Here is an 18,888-nt window from a genome sequence, read left to right as displayed (position 1 = left end):
CAACAGGAGACACTACACTCCTCTCCACCACTCTCCTCTCGCTTCCTTTCTTTCTTCTCCATGCATCTTTCTCTCTCTTCTCCCCGCCCACCTCCCTCTCTCTCTCTCTTTCTCTCTCTCTCCCCATCACATCTTTATATCTGTCCCAAAATGGTAGTTCAGGCAAACTGAACCCTCTCTGTCTCCCATTCTCTCTCCCTCTCCCTCGCATCTCATCGCATCCGTATCCAATTTTTTGAACCCACCTCTCTCTCTCCTCTGCCTGCACTCACTTCATCCTCTCCTTGCATCACTCTCTCATACCTCTCTCTCTCTCTCTCTCTCTCTCTCTCTCTCTCTCTCTCTCTCTCTCTCTCTCTCTCTCTCTCTCTCTCTATTACACACAGGGGCGCACATCTCATTGCTCCCCGGCACTTAATTGCGACACTGGCGACAATCTCTCCGTACCTCGGACCATTTGTCTTTCTCGCTCGCCCCCCTCCCCCCCAATCGCCCCGTCAGACCGTCCGCCATCCTGGGATCTACGGAGGCAAGCGGAGTGCCGGTGTCGGCCATGAAGCTGGTGAATGGGGTAGGAGGCGGCCGTGGAGGCGGTGGAGGGAGCGAGGGAGGAGTAGGAGTTGGAGGAGGAGGAGGAGGGACAGGAGGAGAGAAAACTACCTTCTCCTTCAAGAAGTGCTCCGCTTTCCAGTTTGTCAAGAGGAAGGTGAGTCTGGGGAGTACATGGCCATGGGAGAAGGGGACGGGGATATGAAGGTTGTGTTTGTGGGCACACATCACACATCCCAACCAGAGAGATGAGTTGCAAGAGAGAGAGAGAGAGAGAGAGAGAGAGAGAGAGAGAGAGAGAGAGAGAGGAGAGAGAGAGAGGGAGAGAGGGAGAGAGAGAGAGAGGGAGAGGATGCCACAGCTTGTTGACACTGATTACAGTGTTCTCTCTGTAAGAACTGTGTGCACCTGCGTATATGCCTGTGTGTGTGTGTGTGTGCGTGCGTGCGTGCGTGCGTGCGTGCGTGCGTGTGAACTCCGGAGATGATGTCATAGTGGGAGCTAAGCTTCGATAGTTAGGCACAAGTTTGTACACTTGGTGCGTGTCCGTGTGAGTGTGCAATGTGTGTTTGTGTTGTGCATTTGAAACATGAAAAAGACCCCCCCTAAAACAGCAGTACATTATGAATTTCACGAGGCTGTGTTGTGTTGAAGCTATGACATCATTTTGCTGACTAGGTACTCGGGTTAAGGAGCTACTCAGCTGTATTTGCTGCAGTGCTTCCTCAAGCCTCATTTCCTATGTAATGCATTAAATGGTTTCCTCAGTTGCTGCGCTTAGTGAACAAGTATCTGAGTGGGGGGTGCTTAAGAACCGGTCTTTTCCGAGGTAGATTGCAGTGTGTGTATGTTTCGGTCCCATGCCGTGTTGCATGATATAGCAACATCCAGTCCAATACTCATATGGCTATGATGAAATAAAGTGATTGAAGATGCTATCTCAAATTCATGCAATTATTGAAGCTTTGGATGTAGTCTCATGTATTGCAAATGTTCCCTAATCGATTCAGGGTAGCATTTTTTTGTAGTTCATTAGCCCAATCTTAACTCCAAAATGCATGCCTGTTGCCAAAACAAACCCTTTTTTTTCTCAGAGACAAAATACAGTACATGTCATATTCAGGTTTCACACACTATCAGTCCTTACACAAAAAGCCGTGACGGCAGGTTTCAGAGCGATAAACAAATACTTCTGTTTAACATAAATCACATGTGAGTGAAACTCTTTGAGGGTTCGCTGGGTTTCAAGGGAGGCGGAGAGAGGGGGGTGGTGCAAATACTTTCTGGTATCTGCAATTGAGATGTGCTGTGTTAAATGTAGTCTAATTTTCTTATATCTTTCATAACTCCAACATGAATTGCAGTCAGATTGTAAGGAGGCAGAAGAAACTCCAAGCACAATGACTGCAGGCTATGAGAGATGCTGGAATGATTGACATTTAAGTTGTCTGCTGGCTCATGCATTCAGTCAGCTAGTCTTACATGTAAGATTACATAAGAACAAGATATGGACACGTATTTTCAGCATAGGTAAACAGCATCATCAAACGTGCTATCATGGTGATATAAAAAGTAGGGTTAATTACACAGAAGACTGAGTGAATGGCTTAAGGCAGATAATGATGACATAGATACAAGGATGACAAAACTAATGGTGAGCATCATGACTTGGTAATAATACATTTGGTTAGAATGTCATGGTGTTGGTACGCTTGGTAATTGACAGCCATCTGAACCAGAACAATTATCCTCCTGTTGGCGCTCGTGTACCCATTTTGGGCAAAAGATCTCAAAAATAATCTCTTGCTCATCTTGTGTACCTTTTTGTGAAGGCTTATGATGGGGCTCACTAATGACCCGGCATTTGGTAATGCTGTGATCATAGGCACATAAAACATGCACACACAGAAATAAGCCTGTGTGACCAAGCACCACAGGAATCAGACAACTTTCACACACACACACACACACACACACACACACACACACACACACACACACACACCCACACACTTTCTCATGTTCTGTCTTCATCTTCACACACATTCACAAATGCACACAAAATCACACACAGTCACATTCTGCCGCATTGTCTCCACTGGGACTCCTCGCCGATGAAGTGAATGTTAATCAGTAATTAAAAAGGGGGAAGAATCCGAGTTACACGTGCCTTTTATTAGCCCTTGATTATGCATGCAACCGTGTGCATGAGTACCATGTCTATCTATCTATCTATCTATCTATTTAGTCTAGTCAAGTCAAGTCAAGTCAATGTTATTTGTATAGCCCAATATAAGAAATTACAAATTTGCCTCAGTGGGCTTTACAACAACACAACATCCTGTCCTTAGACCCTCACATCAGATAAGGAACAACCCCCTAAGAAAAAAAACCTTTAAAAGGGAGAAAAATTCGGAAGAAAACTCAGGGGGAGCAACAGAGGGGGGATCTCTCTCCCAAGATGGACAACCTGCAATGGATGTTGTGTGTACCGAATAAAACACAATTTACAGAATACAACAATTGAAAAAGGATAACAGAATTATAATGGAATTATAAGATATATGAAGAATATGATGAGAAGGATGCCAAACAGTGTCCAGACGCCACTGGAACAGTCCAGGACCCGAGCCACGCGACCACTATCACCATGGGGGGAAAATAAATAAAATGTCACACATCTTAGTGAGAGAAGGATATAACATTAAAACAGGATAACAAAATTATATGGATTTATAAGATATATAAAAAGAACATGTGATGAGGGGGATGCCAAGCAGTGTCCAGGTGGCAACCACCATCACCATGAAGACTATCTATCTATCTATCTATCTATCTATCTATCTATCTATCTATCTATCTATCTATCTATCTATCTATCTATCTATCTATCTATCTATCTATCTATCTATCTATCTATCTATCTATCTATCTATCTATCCATCTATCTAAAGTTGTCCTTCCTAAGTTGTTTCTGTTGCTCTGTCGTTAGCCTTTGTCTCCTAAGTGACAGTCTGTACAGTGTGTGAAGCTAAATCTCACTATATTTACTGGCGCTTTGCAATACCTCTTATTCACCCTGGCGAGAGAGGAAGGGGCATGTTCCAAAACCATCCAACAATGGTATCCGCACCCAGAATACAACCCATAATCAGACTTCCATGACTGCTGCTGTTCAGGGTTTCTTTCTCTCTTTTGTTGTCTGGATGATCAGTACCTTCAGGACAGGAAAAGCTGAGCCGTCACGGACCCCCTGTTTTATACGGCTGGGTGACGGGAGCGAGATAGGAGGGAGTAAGACCTCACTCTGTGTGTGTGTGTGTGTGTGTGTGTGTGTGTGTGTGTGTGTGTGTGTGTGTGTGTGTGTGTGTGTATGTGATTTTCTGGTGGAAAACTCAGATGATGTCATAGAGGGAAAGAGACCTCGATCAAAAGAAAAATGAAAAAAAGGAAAAGTTTTTTGTTTTTTTTCTGCTTCTGTACATTCTGTGTGTTACTGTGTCTTTGTCCTTTAGACGCGGGTTAAACCCCCAAACCCAGGAGAGATAAAAGGTGTTATCGGCAGTATGGCATGTCAGAAAACACCGTTAGGTACGATAGCAAACCATCTGATACTTGTGATGATGTCAGAACGGTCTTCACGGTGCACTGTGTATGACGCCAAATGCAAAACCCTTGCAGAAAGTCATCAACAGTGGTGATAACGTCGAGCCCTCAAAATACATCATTGATATTATTTTTTTAAAAAAACCTCTCAACATAGGGGAAAAAGCCATTAAGTTTAAAACATAATACCTGTAACTCTATCCTAGGTGTGTCAGCCTTGTGAGTCGGTGCTGCAGTGGCTGGTCTGTTTCGTGTTGTCCTGGTCGAAGGTTTTTCCGTGTCTGTTTCTCTTCAGCCCCGGCGAGCCTTGACACGTTGTCTGGCTGCATCACTACCTAGTCATTCAATCTGGTGGTTGTGTGCAAGCGTGCATGTGTGTGTGCGTGTGTGTGTGTCAAAGTTGTCTGATTCCTGTGGTGCTTGGTCACACAGGCTTATGCTCATGCCGTGTGTGTTTACTTAACGCTTGACTCACACGGACACTGAGATTACGCAATGATTTTCTCAACATTTTTTTTTTGTCCCTCTGCCCCCATCTCTCACTTGCTCTTCCTCTGCATTTTGGTTCTCTTTATCTTCTGAGCCCAGAGACTTCTCATCCTATCATATCTCTTTCTCCCTCCTTTCCTCCTTTTCAACTCCCTTCTTTCTACTCCCCAGTCCTAATCACTACAGGTTTTACTGGTAGTGACAGTGTGCCTTTCTGGGAACTCTTAGTCAGGGAAGGAATATTTCACACTCGTGTGTGTGTGTGTGTGTGTGTGTGTGTGTGTACACGCACTTGTTTGTAGTCATCTGTGTGTATGTCAAGGGTGCATTCATTTGTGTGTATGTGCCCACATATCTGTGTATGCGCTTGTGTAAGTGTGCATGTGTGTGTGTGTGTGTGTGTGTGTGTGTGTCTGTATGCTTGTGCATGCACACAGGTGTGTTTTTCTAAATCTAAAGCAGCCATATACGGGGGAGGACTTGTTTATCTTGTCATTCAGCATAACTCTACACAGCCGTGGCAGCATAATGAGGCCCTCTATCTGGGGTATAAGTGATATGGATGTGGAGGAGTCACAGTTTTCTCCAGTTCATCATGGTGGCATTCATATTCATTTACTTCCTTTTGTGCGGGCCATCTTTTTTATAGTTTAGGGTATACTGTTGATGTTTGAATGTTGGTTGGAGTCGATGATATTTTCACTTGACAGTTCTTTCCTTCTTTCTTTTTTTATGTTGATGTGAAGGCTAAAATAACATGCAGGAGAAATTCATGCATCAAAATGTGTATTTTTAAGACCCTTCATATTTCAAAAATAGGTTTTGATTAGAATGAGGCAAACTTACAGAACATTGCATTACCACAGGATGGATGTATATGTGCGTGCGTGTGTGTGTGTGTGTGTGTGTGTGTGTGTGTTCTTTTTTTGATATGAATTTATGGCATTCTGCAGTCAGAGATGCCGTCTCTGTCTCTTTGAAGTGTACATCATTGCTGGATATATAACCCAGTTTGTGTGTGCGTGCGTGTGTGTGTGTGTGTGCATGCGTGTGTGTGTGCGTGTGTGTGTGTGTGTGTGTGTGTCCTGGGATCAGGACACTGGGAGCATCAGAGACAGTAATTGAAAAATTCTGTCATTCTGATCAAAGGTTGGCACTAGCAGGTGTTGCACTGTGTGCGTGTGTGTGGATGGTTCATTCTCCATGTGTGTGTTTCCTTTCTGATCTCTTCACAAAACTCAGCATGTCACTGCTGGGTTCTGTGTGTGTGTGTGTGTGTGTGTGTGTGTGTGTGTGTGTGTGTGTGTGTGTGTGTGTGTGTGTGTGTGTGTGTGTGTGTGTGTGTGTGTGTGTGCCGGCAGCAAATCCTGACTCTTAAACCTTGGGCTTCTGAACCTCCTTCCCTCGTTGGGGATAAAAAAAAAAAGCAGACTACCAGCCTAGCTTGTTGTGTTCTCTTCTGTAGTACTGCAAAAGTCACCTATGACAATTCCAGCTCTGAAACAAAGATTAAGACACTCCGCCAGCCTGGGCAATGCAACGACCAAACAGCATAGAGAGAGTGAGAATTATCACCAACAAAAAACAAAAATAAAAAAACAGCTAATTTCAAAAGCAAAATGCAAATCCTCCTTACAAATAATTGCATCATCGCACAAGTTGTGTGTGCACTCCAGCGGAATATGGTGACAACAGGCCGGGCAAAATGCATGACAGCCACCCCCTCCTACCACACAAAACAAAATTTCATGTATGCCTACACATCACGACAGCGGGCACACAGCCAAGTAACCATTAGTGACAGACACTTCAGAACCACGGACAGTGAACGACGATCATGTCATTTTGGGAACCCACCACCACAAACAAGCAATATTGTTAATAAATAATATTGTTAGACTGGCACAGCAGCCTATTAAATACATAGGTTTCGGTAAACATGCAAAATGACAACTGAATCGGTAAATTTACTGACTGGCCGGTAAGTCTGCATAATGACCGCTTTCCCAAATAAACCTTAACAGTGGCAGTGGCAGCCATAAAATCAGTTGGCACGGCAGCCCATTACATTTGAAATAATTGACCAAATTAAGCTCTGGTGTAGGTCTTCCTTTGCAGATTAACTCCAACATTTTATTCAAAGTTAATCTTGAAAACAGCGTGGATAATAAATTCGCACCGATGTCTTGCTCACTAGCTTACTTGCAGCTTCCATCGTGAACCAACAAGCTAACTAGCAGCTAGTTTATTGGTGTTGGCTTTTTTCTTTTTCCCCCCGCCAGCTTTGTGATTCGTGTGTCCCCCCGCAGCGGGCTGACAACAAAGCCAACCCATTTAGAGGAAAGACATGATTGGTCAATTTTACTGTCATCATTTGAAATTACTCTCTCATTGAATTACTATTGCTTGGGCCTCTGTAAAATTACAATCACAGAGCTGAAAGCATGGCATTTTCTTCCTAGCAACTGCAGAGGCAGAAGAATTCTGATAGGGAGACAAAAGAGCTTCTTTTATTTAACCCTTCACCACCTAACACAAACTGAATAGGCAGGTTTGAAGGGTTTATTTCTTCAGAAACATTTTGTTTAGATGTTGATTGTCAAATTATGAATCCATAAAATAAAATTAGAACTGATGACTTTTTAAATATTATTTTTTTTTAGAATATCTTAGGCCTCTTAGGGCCCTGACGGTTCCCCTCTGCATGATGTGTTTGTGTGTGTCTGTGTGCTTCTGTTTGTATTGGCATGTATGCTAAGTTCCTTGTGTACATGTCGTTTGGTGTATGCGTGAAACTGTGTGTTGGTGAATAAAGATGGCGTGTGTGAGAGTAGGGGACAGGCATAAAAGGAGAGTCAAATTAAATGTGAGACATTACTGAGTTAAGTCTGTTCACATTTTTATCGAAAAGAAAGCGGATAGGACGACTGTCCAGAGTGGTGTATGAGTACGAGTTCAAACATTTCTCTCTCCCATGCCTCCTCTTCCTCACACTCCCTGTCCAGGTTCGACGATGGATGAGGAACCCCAAGGTGAGTGTGGAGAAGTCCCAGGGCAAAGGCCTCCTCTACCCCTGCCCTAAGTGCCCGCTAGCCGAAGACCTGTGGTACACTCACTTTCCCTCGCCTTATGGCTGCTGCCACTATGCCGGCCATCCGGGCGGGCACAGTTACTACCACCAGGAGCAGTCCTCGCCATGTCCTGCCAACGAGCACAACAGTGGGCATGAGAAGAGCAAAGGCTGCAAGGTAAGAGGAAGGATGGAGTATGGCTGCCTGTGTGTGTGTTTTTTTTACCATGTCTCCAGTCTGGAGGTATTGTAGAGTTTGTTATTTTCTGTCTCTGTAGGCTTTTTGCATCTTTTATATGTATTTGTGTGTGTGAGTGTGTGTGCTCATGCACGCACAGGCGCCTGTGTTATATGTCAATGTATGTGGATGTTTGCCCTTTATGTGGGCTCTGCCCCCCTTGAGTAAGACAAGCAGACGCACACACACACAAACACAAACACATACACACACGGCACACTCATTCAACTGCCCACGCCACAAAGACTGTCCTGTGTCATCACCCCCAGCCAAATAGACATAGACAGTAAATGACTTGTTCCACTTTAACAAGGAGTAGCAAATTGGTGTTTCCTCCCCAGAATCTTCTGCTAACAAGGAGAGCATCTCCTGTTTTGTAGTTTGGAAAACAAAACTACGAACCCCCCCCCGCGTCCCACCACCTGTCATCCTCCCGTCACTAATCTCCCCCTCTTGTCTGTAGGTGGTATCCACCGACACACACACACACGGCTGCATGGTCCAACTCCGATGCAATGACCTCCCCGTATTTACTTATTAGCACTTAGCCACTTGTTCCATTCGTCACTGTCCCCCCCCCCCCCTTTAAGCTCAACCACGACTGTTATTGCATAACAAAACGCACTAGGGCGGCTGAAGAGTAGGCACTCCTCAAAGGCTGCCTTGTTACTCGATGACGGCTGCGGCCTCTAAAGTGAGAGGGAATACAGCTCTTCAGGAGCCCGTGCAGATTTATGCCTGTCTCAGTCTATGGAAAGCAGACACACAAATGCACAAACACATGGAGGTGAACTAAACAATCGTGCACGCTACACACACACACACACACACACACACACACACACACACACACACACACACACACACACACACACACACACACACATGTGTAGGCACACATGCCAAAAAACACACTGATATATTGGCCCATTATAAGTAAAAGTAGCTGCAGGTGTCCGGTCTGCCTTGGTTATGAAACATAACAGCTACCCCCCCCCCTTATCAATTGCCATATGTGTTTTTGGTTTCTCTGCCCTTGTGTGTGTGTGTGTGTGTGTGTGTGTGTGTGTGTCTGTCTGTGTGTGTGTGTGTGTGTGTGTGCATGTGTGTCGTGTCGTGTCGTGTCGTGTCGTGTCGTGTGACACCAATATCTCCAAGGGGAGGGCAGAGAATGAGTCATCACTGCCCCATCACTGCTAGACAAAGCCCCTCTCTCTCTGTGTGTGTGTGTGTGTGTGTGTGTGTGTGTGTGTGTGTGTGTGTGTGTGTGTGTGTGTGTGTGTGTGTGTGTGTGTGTGTGTGTGTGTGTGTGTGTGTGTGTGTGTATACACACCAGGTCCCCATTAGGATAGAAAAACCTGAAACCACCTACCTTGCGGGAACATTTTATGGAGGAAAAGGCTCTATTATAGGGTTAGGACTCGGGTTTAGGGTGTTAGAATTAGGATTAGGTTGAGGTTAGGCATGCAGTTATGACGGTTAAGGTTAGGTTTAAGGGCTAGGCATGCATGTCGCAGCCCCGGCCGGGTGTTACGGTTGTTGCAACGCCCACATTTTCCCAGAAACAGGATTCTATCCGCCCACATTTTCCTGAGGTAGTCATTGATGAAACGAAACTGAGTTCCCCATATATGACAACCTATTGGTCAAGTTAGAATGATTGAACAGCCATCCAGCCAATCACTGCCATTTGACCAACCCACAAGGCCAAAATTACATGCATTCAGAAACAGTGTTTGTGTCACTCGCCACTGGCTGTGATACAGATTAGGGAATAACAGATCAGAGTTATGAAACAGCTATTTAACTAGTTAGTAATGTAGAATTTCTCTTTTGTAACTTTGTCTTGTTGTGTAATGTGTCGGCTAACATAGGTCACTGAACGTAAAAGGAAATAGGCTATCCTAGTCATTTTGCTAGCTCAATCATTCCAAATGCAAGACAGTTGGCAAACAAACTTAATGCAAGTCAAGGTTATATTGCTTAATGGTATAGCTGACATTATTTAGCTAGATAGCATTTTCACAGCTAGATAGCAAGGTAAAGTCTGAATGCCCCCCACTTTTGGGGACATTATATCTTGACAGCGGAGTCACTACCCATCTTTTGGCGCAGGTTGAAAACTCACCTCTTCAAGAACTACTACCCTGTTGCTTGTTCTTAGCACTTATTGTATTCACTCTTTAAAAAAAAATCTCATTCTTGCACTTTTACTTTAGCACTGGTTTTGCTCTTAGATGCTTGTCTAGATGCACTTATGACCTCTGATGACTAGTAGTTCTCCTGATTTCCTACGTTAAATGACGCACTTATTCTAAGTCGCTTTGGATAAAAGCGTTGGCTAAATGATTGTAATGTAATGTAATATATATATATATATATATATATATATATATATATATATATATATATATATATATATATATATATATCTAAGACAACAGACTTTATATATATATATACATACATATACATACACATATATACACATATATACACACATATATACACACACACACACACATATATATATATATATATATATATATATGTCTCTTGTCTTAGCAAGCTGCTAATTAGTGGGCTATCAGTCTACGGCAGATCAATGTTGGCTAGCTTGATTGAATGTGCTAGCGTGAGTTTAAAGTATGTGCTAGCATTAGTGATAGTTTGCTAACGACATCCGATGAGTTTGACATTGTTCAACATTCTAATTGTTGTTTTTGTTATGCACGCTATGAGGGAATGCACAAAAGGAAAAGGCAGAAGAAGATTGATTCCTTTTTCAGGTCAAGTAGTCATGTAAGTGGAGTTATAATGACATGGGCTTGCTAGTTCTTTGCTTTGGAAGGGAACAAAAAGAGAATACTGCTTAATACTATGGTATGAAAATGCTGGTGAATATAGTATCTTGGGGAGAAGGGCATGATGTTATAATGTACATTTTGAACTCAGTATTTTTTTGCATGGTGGTGAAGAAAATGTAGAAAAGCATTGCATTCATATTGATTTGGCATGCTGTGGAGACTGGAATGGTGGCCGAAAGCAGGGGGTTGCGAGGCTCATGGCCCACCCAATTAAAATCGCTGCTCCACCCCTGGGGATGGGGAATGAATGTAGTCAATGAGGGATCCCCACAAGTATAGGGAGACATTTTAGTGTGTGTGTGTGTGTGTGTGTGTGTGTTTAAATGTGCATGTCCTTGTGAGCATGTGTGTGTTTATAAGAACATGTACATGTGTCTGTGAGGAGGAGAATGAGGGAGGAAATCAAATTGGAGTGTATTGTTTTTGATCACGTCACTCTCTTTACCTTGTTCCACCCTCCATCATTTATTTTCTTTCCTCTGTCTTCGCCGTCCTTCAAACCCACTCCATCTCTCCGTCAATTCCACCTTTTGCCCCTACATCCAATAGATCTGTCACTAATATCTCAGTGGGGAACACTGTTGTGTGTGTGTGTGTGTGTGTTTGTATACCTGTGTGTAGACCTGTGAAGGATTAATGGATGCTGTGAGGAGGTGGGGGGGGGGGTCAATGGTGAGTCATAGCCAATTTTCACTGCAGATTCTTAGACTGGCAGACTTGGTGTGTGCATAGTGAGTAAAAAGCCCATGTGGAGTTACAGTGTTTCAAATAGGGCTGAACCAGTCTGTATTTCTTGTTTCTGGTATTTTCATTTTTATTTTTTTACCTCAGACACAACAAATGACCGACCGCATTTAAACTGGATGCGAGGGGCGAGCTTAAAACAAGCCGGTCAGATACCCAGCTTGGTCTTGATTGTAAAGGAATCTCCCTGTGATGGATGTCACGATGTGTTGCTGTACTTGACATAAGTTTAAAGACTTTGTATGATGCTGAACTAAGTCAACAACAGCTCAAAGGCACCGGCCGAGCACAGTACACGGACATAATGTCCTGTACTGAACCCCCAAGAGATCTGCACGCTCAGTTCAAAAAGGAACATTTAGACTCTCAAAGGTGATAAACAGACCAGCCCAATTGGAAATTAAAATAATTTACCTGACACATCTACTTTGGACAGAGCTGACATGTTTTCCTGTGCCCTTTCTCTGCAAAATTGCTTCCGAGCAAACATTACCGAGTAACTGTTTGCCTGTCAAGGTGAGCTTTATCAGACACTTCCTAATAAGCATTTCAAAGCACCCTCGCAAGAAATTGGGGGTAACAACGCCGAAAGGCTGCTGTCACATTTTGAAATCTTAAGCTAATTATGAAAGCGGGCTGTGAGAGACAGTATCTCGGTGCTGTAACTCTGGTAGACAGAGGTTAAAGTGCTGGGGTTTATGCGACACAGCCTGCAAAGGTGCTGTTTTCCTTTTCCTTTCTGGATTTTCTGTTGCAGTCTGCACAGTCCATCACACAATTCTTTTTCATTATACTAACGGGTACTTTTCCATGCGTTAGTCTTTTTTTTTCTTCCTTGCAGTATCTTCTAACATTAGCGAAGCCTCATACTCTCAGTAGGTTACGGAGAAATGCGAAAGCTGCAATTCATTTGCGGTTACATCATGGCGACACCTTTTGCAGGCGCACCTCCATCTGCACCTGAACATAATTGTTTCCTCTCTTGCCCGCGAGGGGCTAGGTGCTGCTCTTTAACTCTATCCCAATTATGTTAGCACTAAATAATGAATGCACCCAAAGCAGTGAAAATATGGAGATCATTATATAACGCTGAGCTCCTAAATTGTTAAACGGCATTCCCCTTTTTCTAAACGAGCCCCATACCCACCAAAGACTGGTTAGTACAATTATTAGCAGGCAAAAACACAAATGCCAATGACTCGACCGCTCTTCGACTACTCATTAACAATTTATGATGCATTCTTTGGTATTACAAAACGAGAGTTGACTTTTGTTATCCAGGCTTAACTTTGACCCACTGAGTCACGTTGATTTCTTGCACCCTTTCTAATTTGATCTAAATCTAAATAAAGGCATAAAGGTTTATGGCAGCAATGTGGAGATTTTACAGGATCACCTCGATTAATTTATGACGCCGGCCAATTTTTTTCTGATGGGTCAGCGTGACGGTGGCTTAGAACACAAGGGAGGACGGGCTTATTGTAAGCATGAAAAACAGACTGTCTGAAAGACTGCGAAAATATTGACAATCAAAATGAAGGGAGAGAGAAAGAGAGAAGAAGAGACATGCAGAGGGAAAGAGTTAAAAGCAGAAAAAGAGTGTGTCCGGGTAGTGTAGCGGTCTATTCTGTTGCCAACCAACACAGGGATCACAGGATTGAATCCCCGTGTTACCTCCGGCTTGGTCGGGCATCCCTACTGACACAATTGGCCAGGGTTGCAGGTGGGAAGCCGAATGTGAGTATGTGTCCTGGTCGCCGCACTAGCGCCTCCTCTGGTCGATCAGGGCGCCTCTTTAGGGGGGAGGGGGAACTGGGGGGTATAGCGAGATGTTCCCATGTGCTACGTCCCCCTGGCGAAACTCCTCACTGTCAGGTGAAAAGAAGCGGTACAATCTGCAGCCCTCCCTGGATTGGCCGAGGGGGTGGAACAGTAACCGGGACAGCTGAGAAGAGTAGAGTAATTGGCCGGATACAATTGAGGAAAAAAGGGGGGAACCAGGGGAACCCTCCCCCCCCCCCAAAAAAAAAAGCAGAAAAAGAGAGAAAGGGAAATGGCTGAAGAAAGAGTGAGAGGAAGAGAGAGAGAGAGAGAGAGAGAGAGAGAGAGAGAGAGAGAGAGAGAGAGAGAGAGAGAGAGAGAGAGAGAGAGAGAGAGAGAGGGAGGGAGAGAGAGAGAGAGAGAGAGAGAGAGAGAGAGAGAGAGAGAGAGAGAGAGAGAGAGAGAGAGAGAGAGAGAGAGAGAGAGAGAGAGCGAGCGAGGGAGAAAAGTGAGAAGGAGAGGAAAAGAGAGAGAGTGAGAAGGAGAGGAAAAGAGAGAGAGAAGGAGAGGAAAAGAGAGAAAGTGAGGAGAGGATAAGAGAGAGATTGAGGAGAGGAAAAGAGTGAGAGAGAGGAGGAAAAGAGAGTGAGGAGGGGAACAGAGAAAGAGTGAGAAGGCGAGGAAGAGAGAAAATGAGAAGAAAAGGGAGAGAGGAGGAAAAGAGAGAGAGAAGGAGAGGATAGAAGAGAGAGAGAGAGAGAGAGAAGGGAAGGAAAAGAAAGAGAGGAGGAAAAGAGTGAGAAGGAGAGGAAGAGCGAGAGAGAAGGGGAGGAAAAGAGAGTGAGAGGAGAGGAAAAGAGAGTGAGAGGAGATAGAGAGAGAGAGGGAGAGACATGTGAACAGCTGACAACAGTATTTTTAAGAGGGTGAGGTCAGAGCATCACAGTGTGCCAGCCTGACCGCACCAAATCAGTATGACAAGAAATCAAAAGGACATAAATCCCTCTGATAAGGACATACTGCTCTGTAATAAGCACACACAGATACGCTCTCTCTCACACAAATACACACTTAAACACAACAGAAATCACAGAACAAATGCAAACGCAGCCTTCAAAACTAATCTCTAACCCCCAATGCTTTTCTTGCTGGAGACTTAATCAAAAAGGAAAAAGGAAAAAAGAAAAAAAAAGGAACGAAGAAGGAATTATCTGGGTGTGTTATTTGTGCTATTTTGCAATTTTCAAATTTTGTTGGGAAATTGATGGAAACTCACTGTCAGACATAATGTTGCCGCATATATGACATATGTAGCGACATAATAACCATGACCTGTTTGTTTCCAAAAACAACACCGTGGTTATCGTCTAGGTCACGTGACGACATTATTTTAAGGTGACATTTCCTTATGGCTGATTCTGTCCCCGACATGCATTTGGCAATGATGCTGTAATTGCTAAGGTATAAACACTGATTTCTACCCAGATGGCCTGACCCTCTCTGATCCCGTTCATGTTTACTGTCCAGATCTCATTCAGGCAGGAGAGGAAGACCGAGGAGAAGACGCCATGAGCAAGGAGAAGGGAGGGAAAGAAAGGAAGGGAAAGCTCAGGTATATGAGAGCAGCCGTGCATGTCCAAGAGTGAAAGGTTTTATCTCCTGCCCAAGCTGAGCAAGCAGCCTGCAAGACATGGTTCACTATTGATTCAATCTCATCTGAGAGGCGAGATACGAGGTGCTGGGCAGAAACCGCGTGTACATTTGGTTTTCATGTACTGCGAGCTGTAAATGAAAAACAAAGCTTTAACACTGCTCTTTCCCTCTGTCAAAAGGGAAATCAGTCATGCATTCATGATTTTGTCAGCCTGCATTTTGAGCAAGCCATTTCCAAGCAGGACATACAACGTGCATGCCCGCAATGACATTCTGCACTGACTGTGATTAGAGACCCCCTGATTCCCTTCTAACAACGCCTTCGTCTCCGCTCCTTGCCTGTTAGCCGAACCTGCCATTGTGTTTTCCAATAGAGGAAAAAAAAATAGAGAGGGAGGACGAGAGTGACGGACTATGACAAATCCACCTCACTTGTTCTCCCTCACTAGCGACAAGAACCCTGCAGGCTAAGATCTGTTCCAGGAATACTAATGCATCCTGTCCGACTCAGTTACTTCTCAAGTAAGCACACAGCTCATCCAGAAGTGCTGATGCCAGTTAGCTAGGCCTTTAATCAGGTGACAAGTCATTTATGAAATTTTAAGCCAAGCAAGTGTCCACACATATGTCAGTCCAGCCAGTTAATGATCTTTTTTTTTTCTTGGAAAAATCCAAACTCCCCGCTCTTAAGATATATGTGGTATGTTGTTTGCTTAAGAGTGAATTTATGTCATGGGCATGCAGGTATGCAAATACAAATTTCTCTCCATTCTTGATTTTTGCACTTTAGACCCATGTTCTTCATCTATTGACACACACCCTTATCTAGAAAAGTAGTCATGCAGTCAGAGAAGCAGCAGCTCTCACTTGGTTAATTGTTAATGAAGCTAATGGTTAATTCATTTGACATATTTAGGTCTTACCACTTTACTTGTATCTTCAAGTGTCATTCCGGCGCTTTACCTTAGGTCATGACAGTCCCGCCACTCCTCCAATAACTTTTTAACTTGTATCATGCACTGGGCTGAAAATTCAAAGTTTCCCGTTTGTTATTCTAAATCTAAATGACTGTACATGTAATACATGTGTGAGTCTGAGAATCTGTGGGTCTGGTTATTTGTCATTGGTGATTTCAATTTTTTTTTTCTTCAAAAACAAGATTTATATTGGAGAATGCCTAGTGCCAAGCAAGGTTTTAAGGTTGAACCAACAAAGCAGCATTTGAATAACATTGTCATGATCGTACAGTCTTTGCAAAGTAAATGTAGGAAATGGCGTCCAGGATTTATTCCTGGACCTAATTCCACACCAAATGAACAAAGCTGTAATACAACATTCAACACAGTGCATCACACCTTGCTGTGTATGGGGCTGCATGGCTGCAGAGCGGTCAGAGTGCCCATGATGGCCCCTGTGCACCATCAATAGCACCTACAATGGGCACATGAGTGTCAAAACTGGACCATGGAACAGTGGAAGAAGATGACCTGGTCTGATGAATCATGTTTCCTTTTACATCATGTGGATGGCCGAGTGCGTGTGTGTCATTTACCTGGGGAAGAGATGGCACCAGGATGCACTATGGGAACAAGGCAAGCAGGCAGAGTGAGCCAGTGTAATGCTCTGGGCAATGTTCTGCTTGGAAACCTCAGGTCCTGGCATTCATGTAGATGTTACTTTGACACGTACCACCTACCTAAACATCATTGCAGACCAGGTACACCCCTTCATGGCAATGGTATTCCCTGATGGCAGAGTCTTTTTGTTAATATTAGAGGCTGTATCCATCGAGATAGGGACATATTGGGCTGCTTTCACCTCTCACCACCTCCTGCTTCAATTTCCATCCCATCCCTGCTGGCTGAAAACACAAACAACATCCGCCCTCAATTAAATTTGCACTGAACTGCTTCACTGTCAGCTTGTATCGAGAAAAGGACAGAGGAGGGAATTATGAGAAAGTGCCCTTAAGGTCCACTTAAAAAAAGATTCAGAGAGCCACACTGGCAGCCAGAAATCCCGTCGCAAATCGTTGCTTTGTAATACATACAGGGGGGAAAGGCCCCCCATCTGAGTTGTCCATTTGTGGTCTCGTGACCAGTTGAGGGAATTGATTAACGGCTGGCTTTCCTCCTCATTAAGGACCTATTCACAGACATTCATCATTAAACGCCAAAAACCAAAGCTCTCTGAGTCGTTTGGGCCCTGCGTTAAGGGCTGAATGGCTGAGGTGCCAGATTGTGTTGGTTCAAAGCCAGTTGTATCAGGTTGGCCTACCGCCAGCTCTAACTTGCTCTCCTGGCAGTGTTTGATGGAATCAGCTGCTCTGGCTTCAAAAAAAAAATTGGTGACTTTAACCCATGTGACACAGTACAATGAAGTGCTTCTTTGTGCTAATTATAACCATGCCCTACCGTCTTTATGACTTTGAGACTGGCACCATGATTCCAAAAATCCTTCCCCTCCACCTAGCATTGCTGTGAAACATGGTTCATATTTTTTTGCGTTCTCACCCTTGGATACTCCAATTCAAGAAACACTTAATTACACAACAAAATCTCCCTGGGGCGGCAGAGCAGTGCTAATTCAGCAAACGCTGTTTAGCATACGATTAGCAATAGAAAAATGCTGGTCCTGTGCTTTTTTTTTTCTTTCCCACAGTCAAGTGATCTGGTAATGCACGACTATAGAGTGAATGATGAACTTGGAATCACTTTCTTCATATTATCTCTCCTTTCTGCTTGTAATATATCCTCCAATCAAAGCTAAGACAATGGTGTTTTTTTGTTAGCGTCGTGCATACTCATTTTCTTCCTCGGCGAAGAAAAGATGAAAGAAAAGAGTATAGTGAGCAAGTAAAGTCCCTACTCTTGCAACTTTGTAGTACCTCAGCATTAGAAATAACAAGCGACATGATACTTAGAGGAGAGAAGAAAGCTAGGTGGCTTGTGACGGTTGTTAAGAATCCTTCTGTCTCTTTGGTACAGATAACAAGGGCATTTGACACAGTTTGACAGAGAAACATAGCAAAATGCCAACCCACTGCATGCGATAAGGCAAGATATTATTGGAGGCACAGTGATTTGATTGGTTAGCGCTATTGCACAGCAAGAGGGCACTGGGTTTTAAAACCCTCTTCATTTGCATGTTCTTCCTGTTCGCATGGGTTTCTCTGGGTGCTCCAGTTTCCATACACAGTCAAAAGACATACACGGTAGGTTAATTGGAGCCTCTTAATTGCCCACAGATGTGAGCTATTCTGTCTGTTGGCACTGTGATGGACAGGTGACATGTCAAGGGTGTCTCGTCTACTCATGTCCAATGGCTGCCAGGATAAACTCCAGCCAGCTGTGAAGGTGAATTGAATTACACAAGCAAAGCCAATAAATGAAGGACCATGATGAAATATTGACTATGAATGATGACGTCGATTCTGGGGTTGTTTTTTACCCCCCCCCCTTTTTTTCTCCCCAATTGTATTTGGCCAATTACCCCACTCTTTTTAGCCATCCTGGTCGCTGCTCCACACCCCCTCTGCCGATCTGGGGAGGGCTGCAGACTACCACATGCCTCCTCCAATACATGTGGAGTCGCCAGCCACTTCTTTTCACCTGACAGTGAGGCGTTTCACCAGGGAGAGGTAGCACATGGGAGGATCACGCTATTCCCCCCAGTTCCCCCTCCCTGAACAGGCGCCCTGACTGACCAGAGGAGGCGCTAGTGCGGTGACCAGGACACATACCCACATCTGGCTTCCCACCCACAGACATGGCCAATTGTGTCTTTAGGGACGCCTGACCATGCTGGAGGCAACACAAGGATTCGAGCCGGGATCGTTGATTCTGTTTTAAACCACTTCAGGAATGAGGGTGTCTGGTCAAATGGTCCATCAGTTCTTACAACTCCTGAGG

General features: G+C 44.1%; 1 protein-coding gene across 3 annotated transcripts in view; it reads left to right on the top strand.

The window, feature by feature from the left end:
- Positions 1–553: 553 nt before the first annotated feature.
- sgk1 (serum/glucocorticoid regulated kinase 1) overlaps positions 554–18,888 on the top strand; it is a 47,310-nt gene continuing 28,975 nt past the window's right edge. Inside the window, exons 1-3 of one of the 3 annotated variants that reach the window (XM_056294296.1) lie at positions 554–584; positions 627–706; positions 7,650–7,892. In XM_056294296.1, coding sequence (XP_056150271.1) covers positions 554–584; positions 627–706; positions 7,650–7,892 — 354 coding nt within the window. Of the gene's footprint in view, positions 707–7,649; positions 7,893–18,888 lie in introns of all 3 variants that reach the window. The other 2 variants (XM_056294297.1, XM_056294295.1) reach the window with 2 other exon arrangements.

The sequence above is a fragment of the Lampris incognitus genome, chromosome 15 (assembly GCF_029633865.1).
Source record: "Lampris incognitus isolate fLamInc1 chromosome 15, fLamInc1.hap2, whole genome shotgun sequence".
NCBI classification, from domain to species: domain Eukaryota; kingdom Metazoa; phylum Chordata; class Actinopteri; order Lampriformes; family Lampridae; genus Lampris; species Lampris incognitus.
The sequence above is the reverse complement of the archived record's forward strand: the minus strand, read 5'-3'. Positions and strand labels throughout refer to the sequence as shown.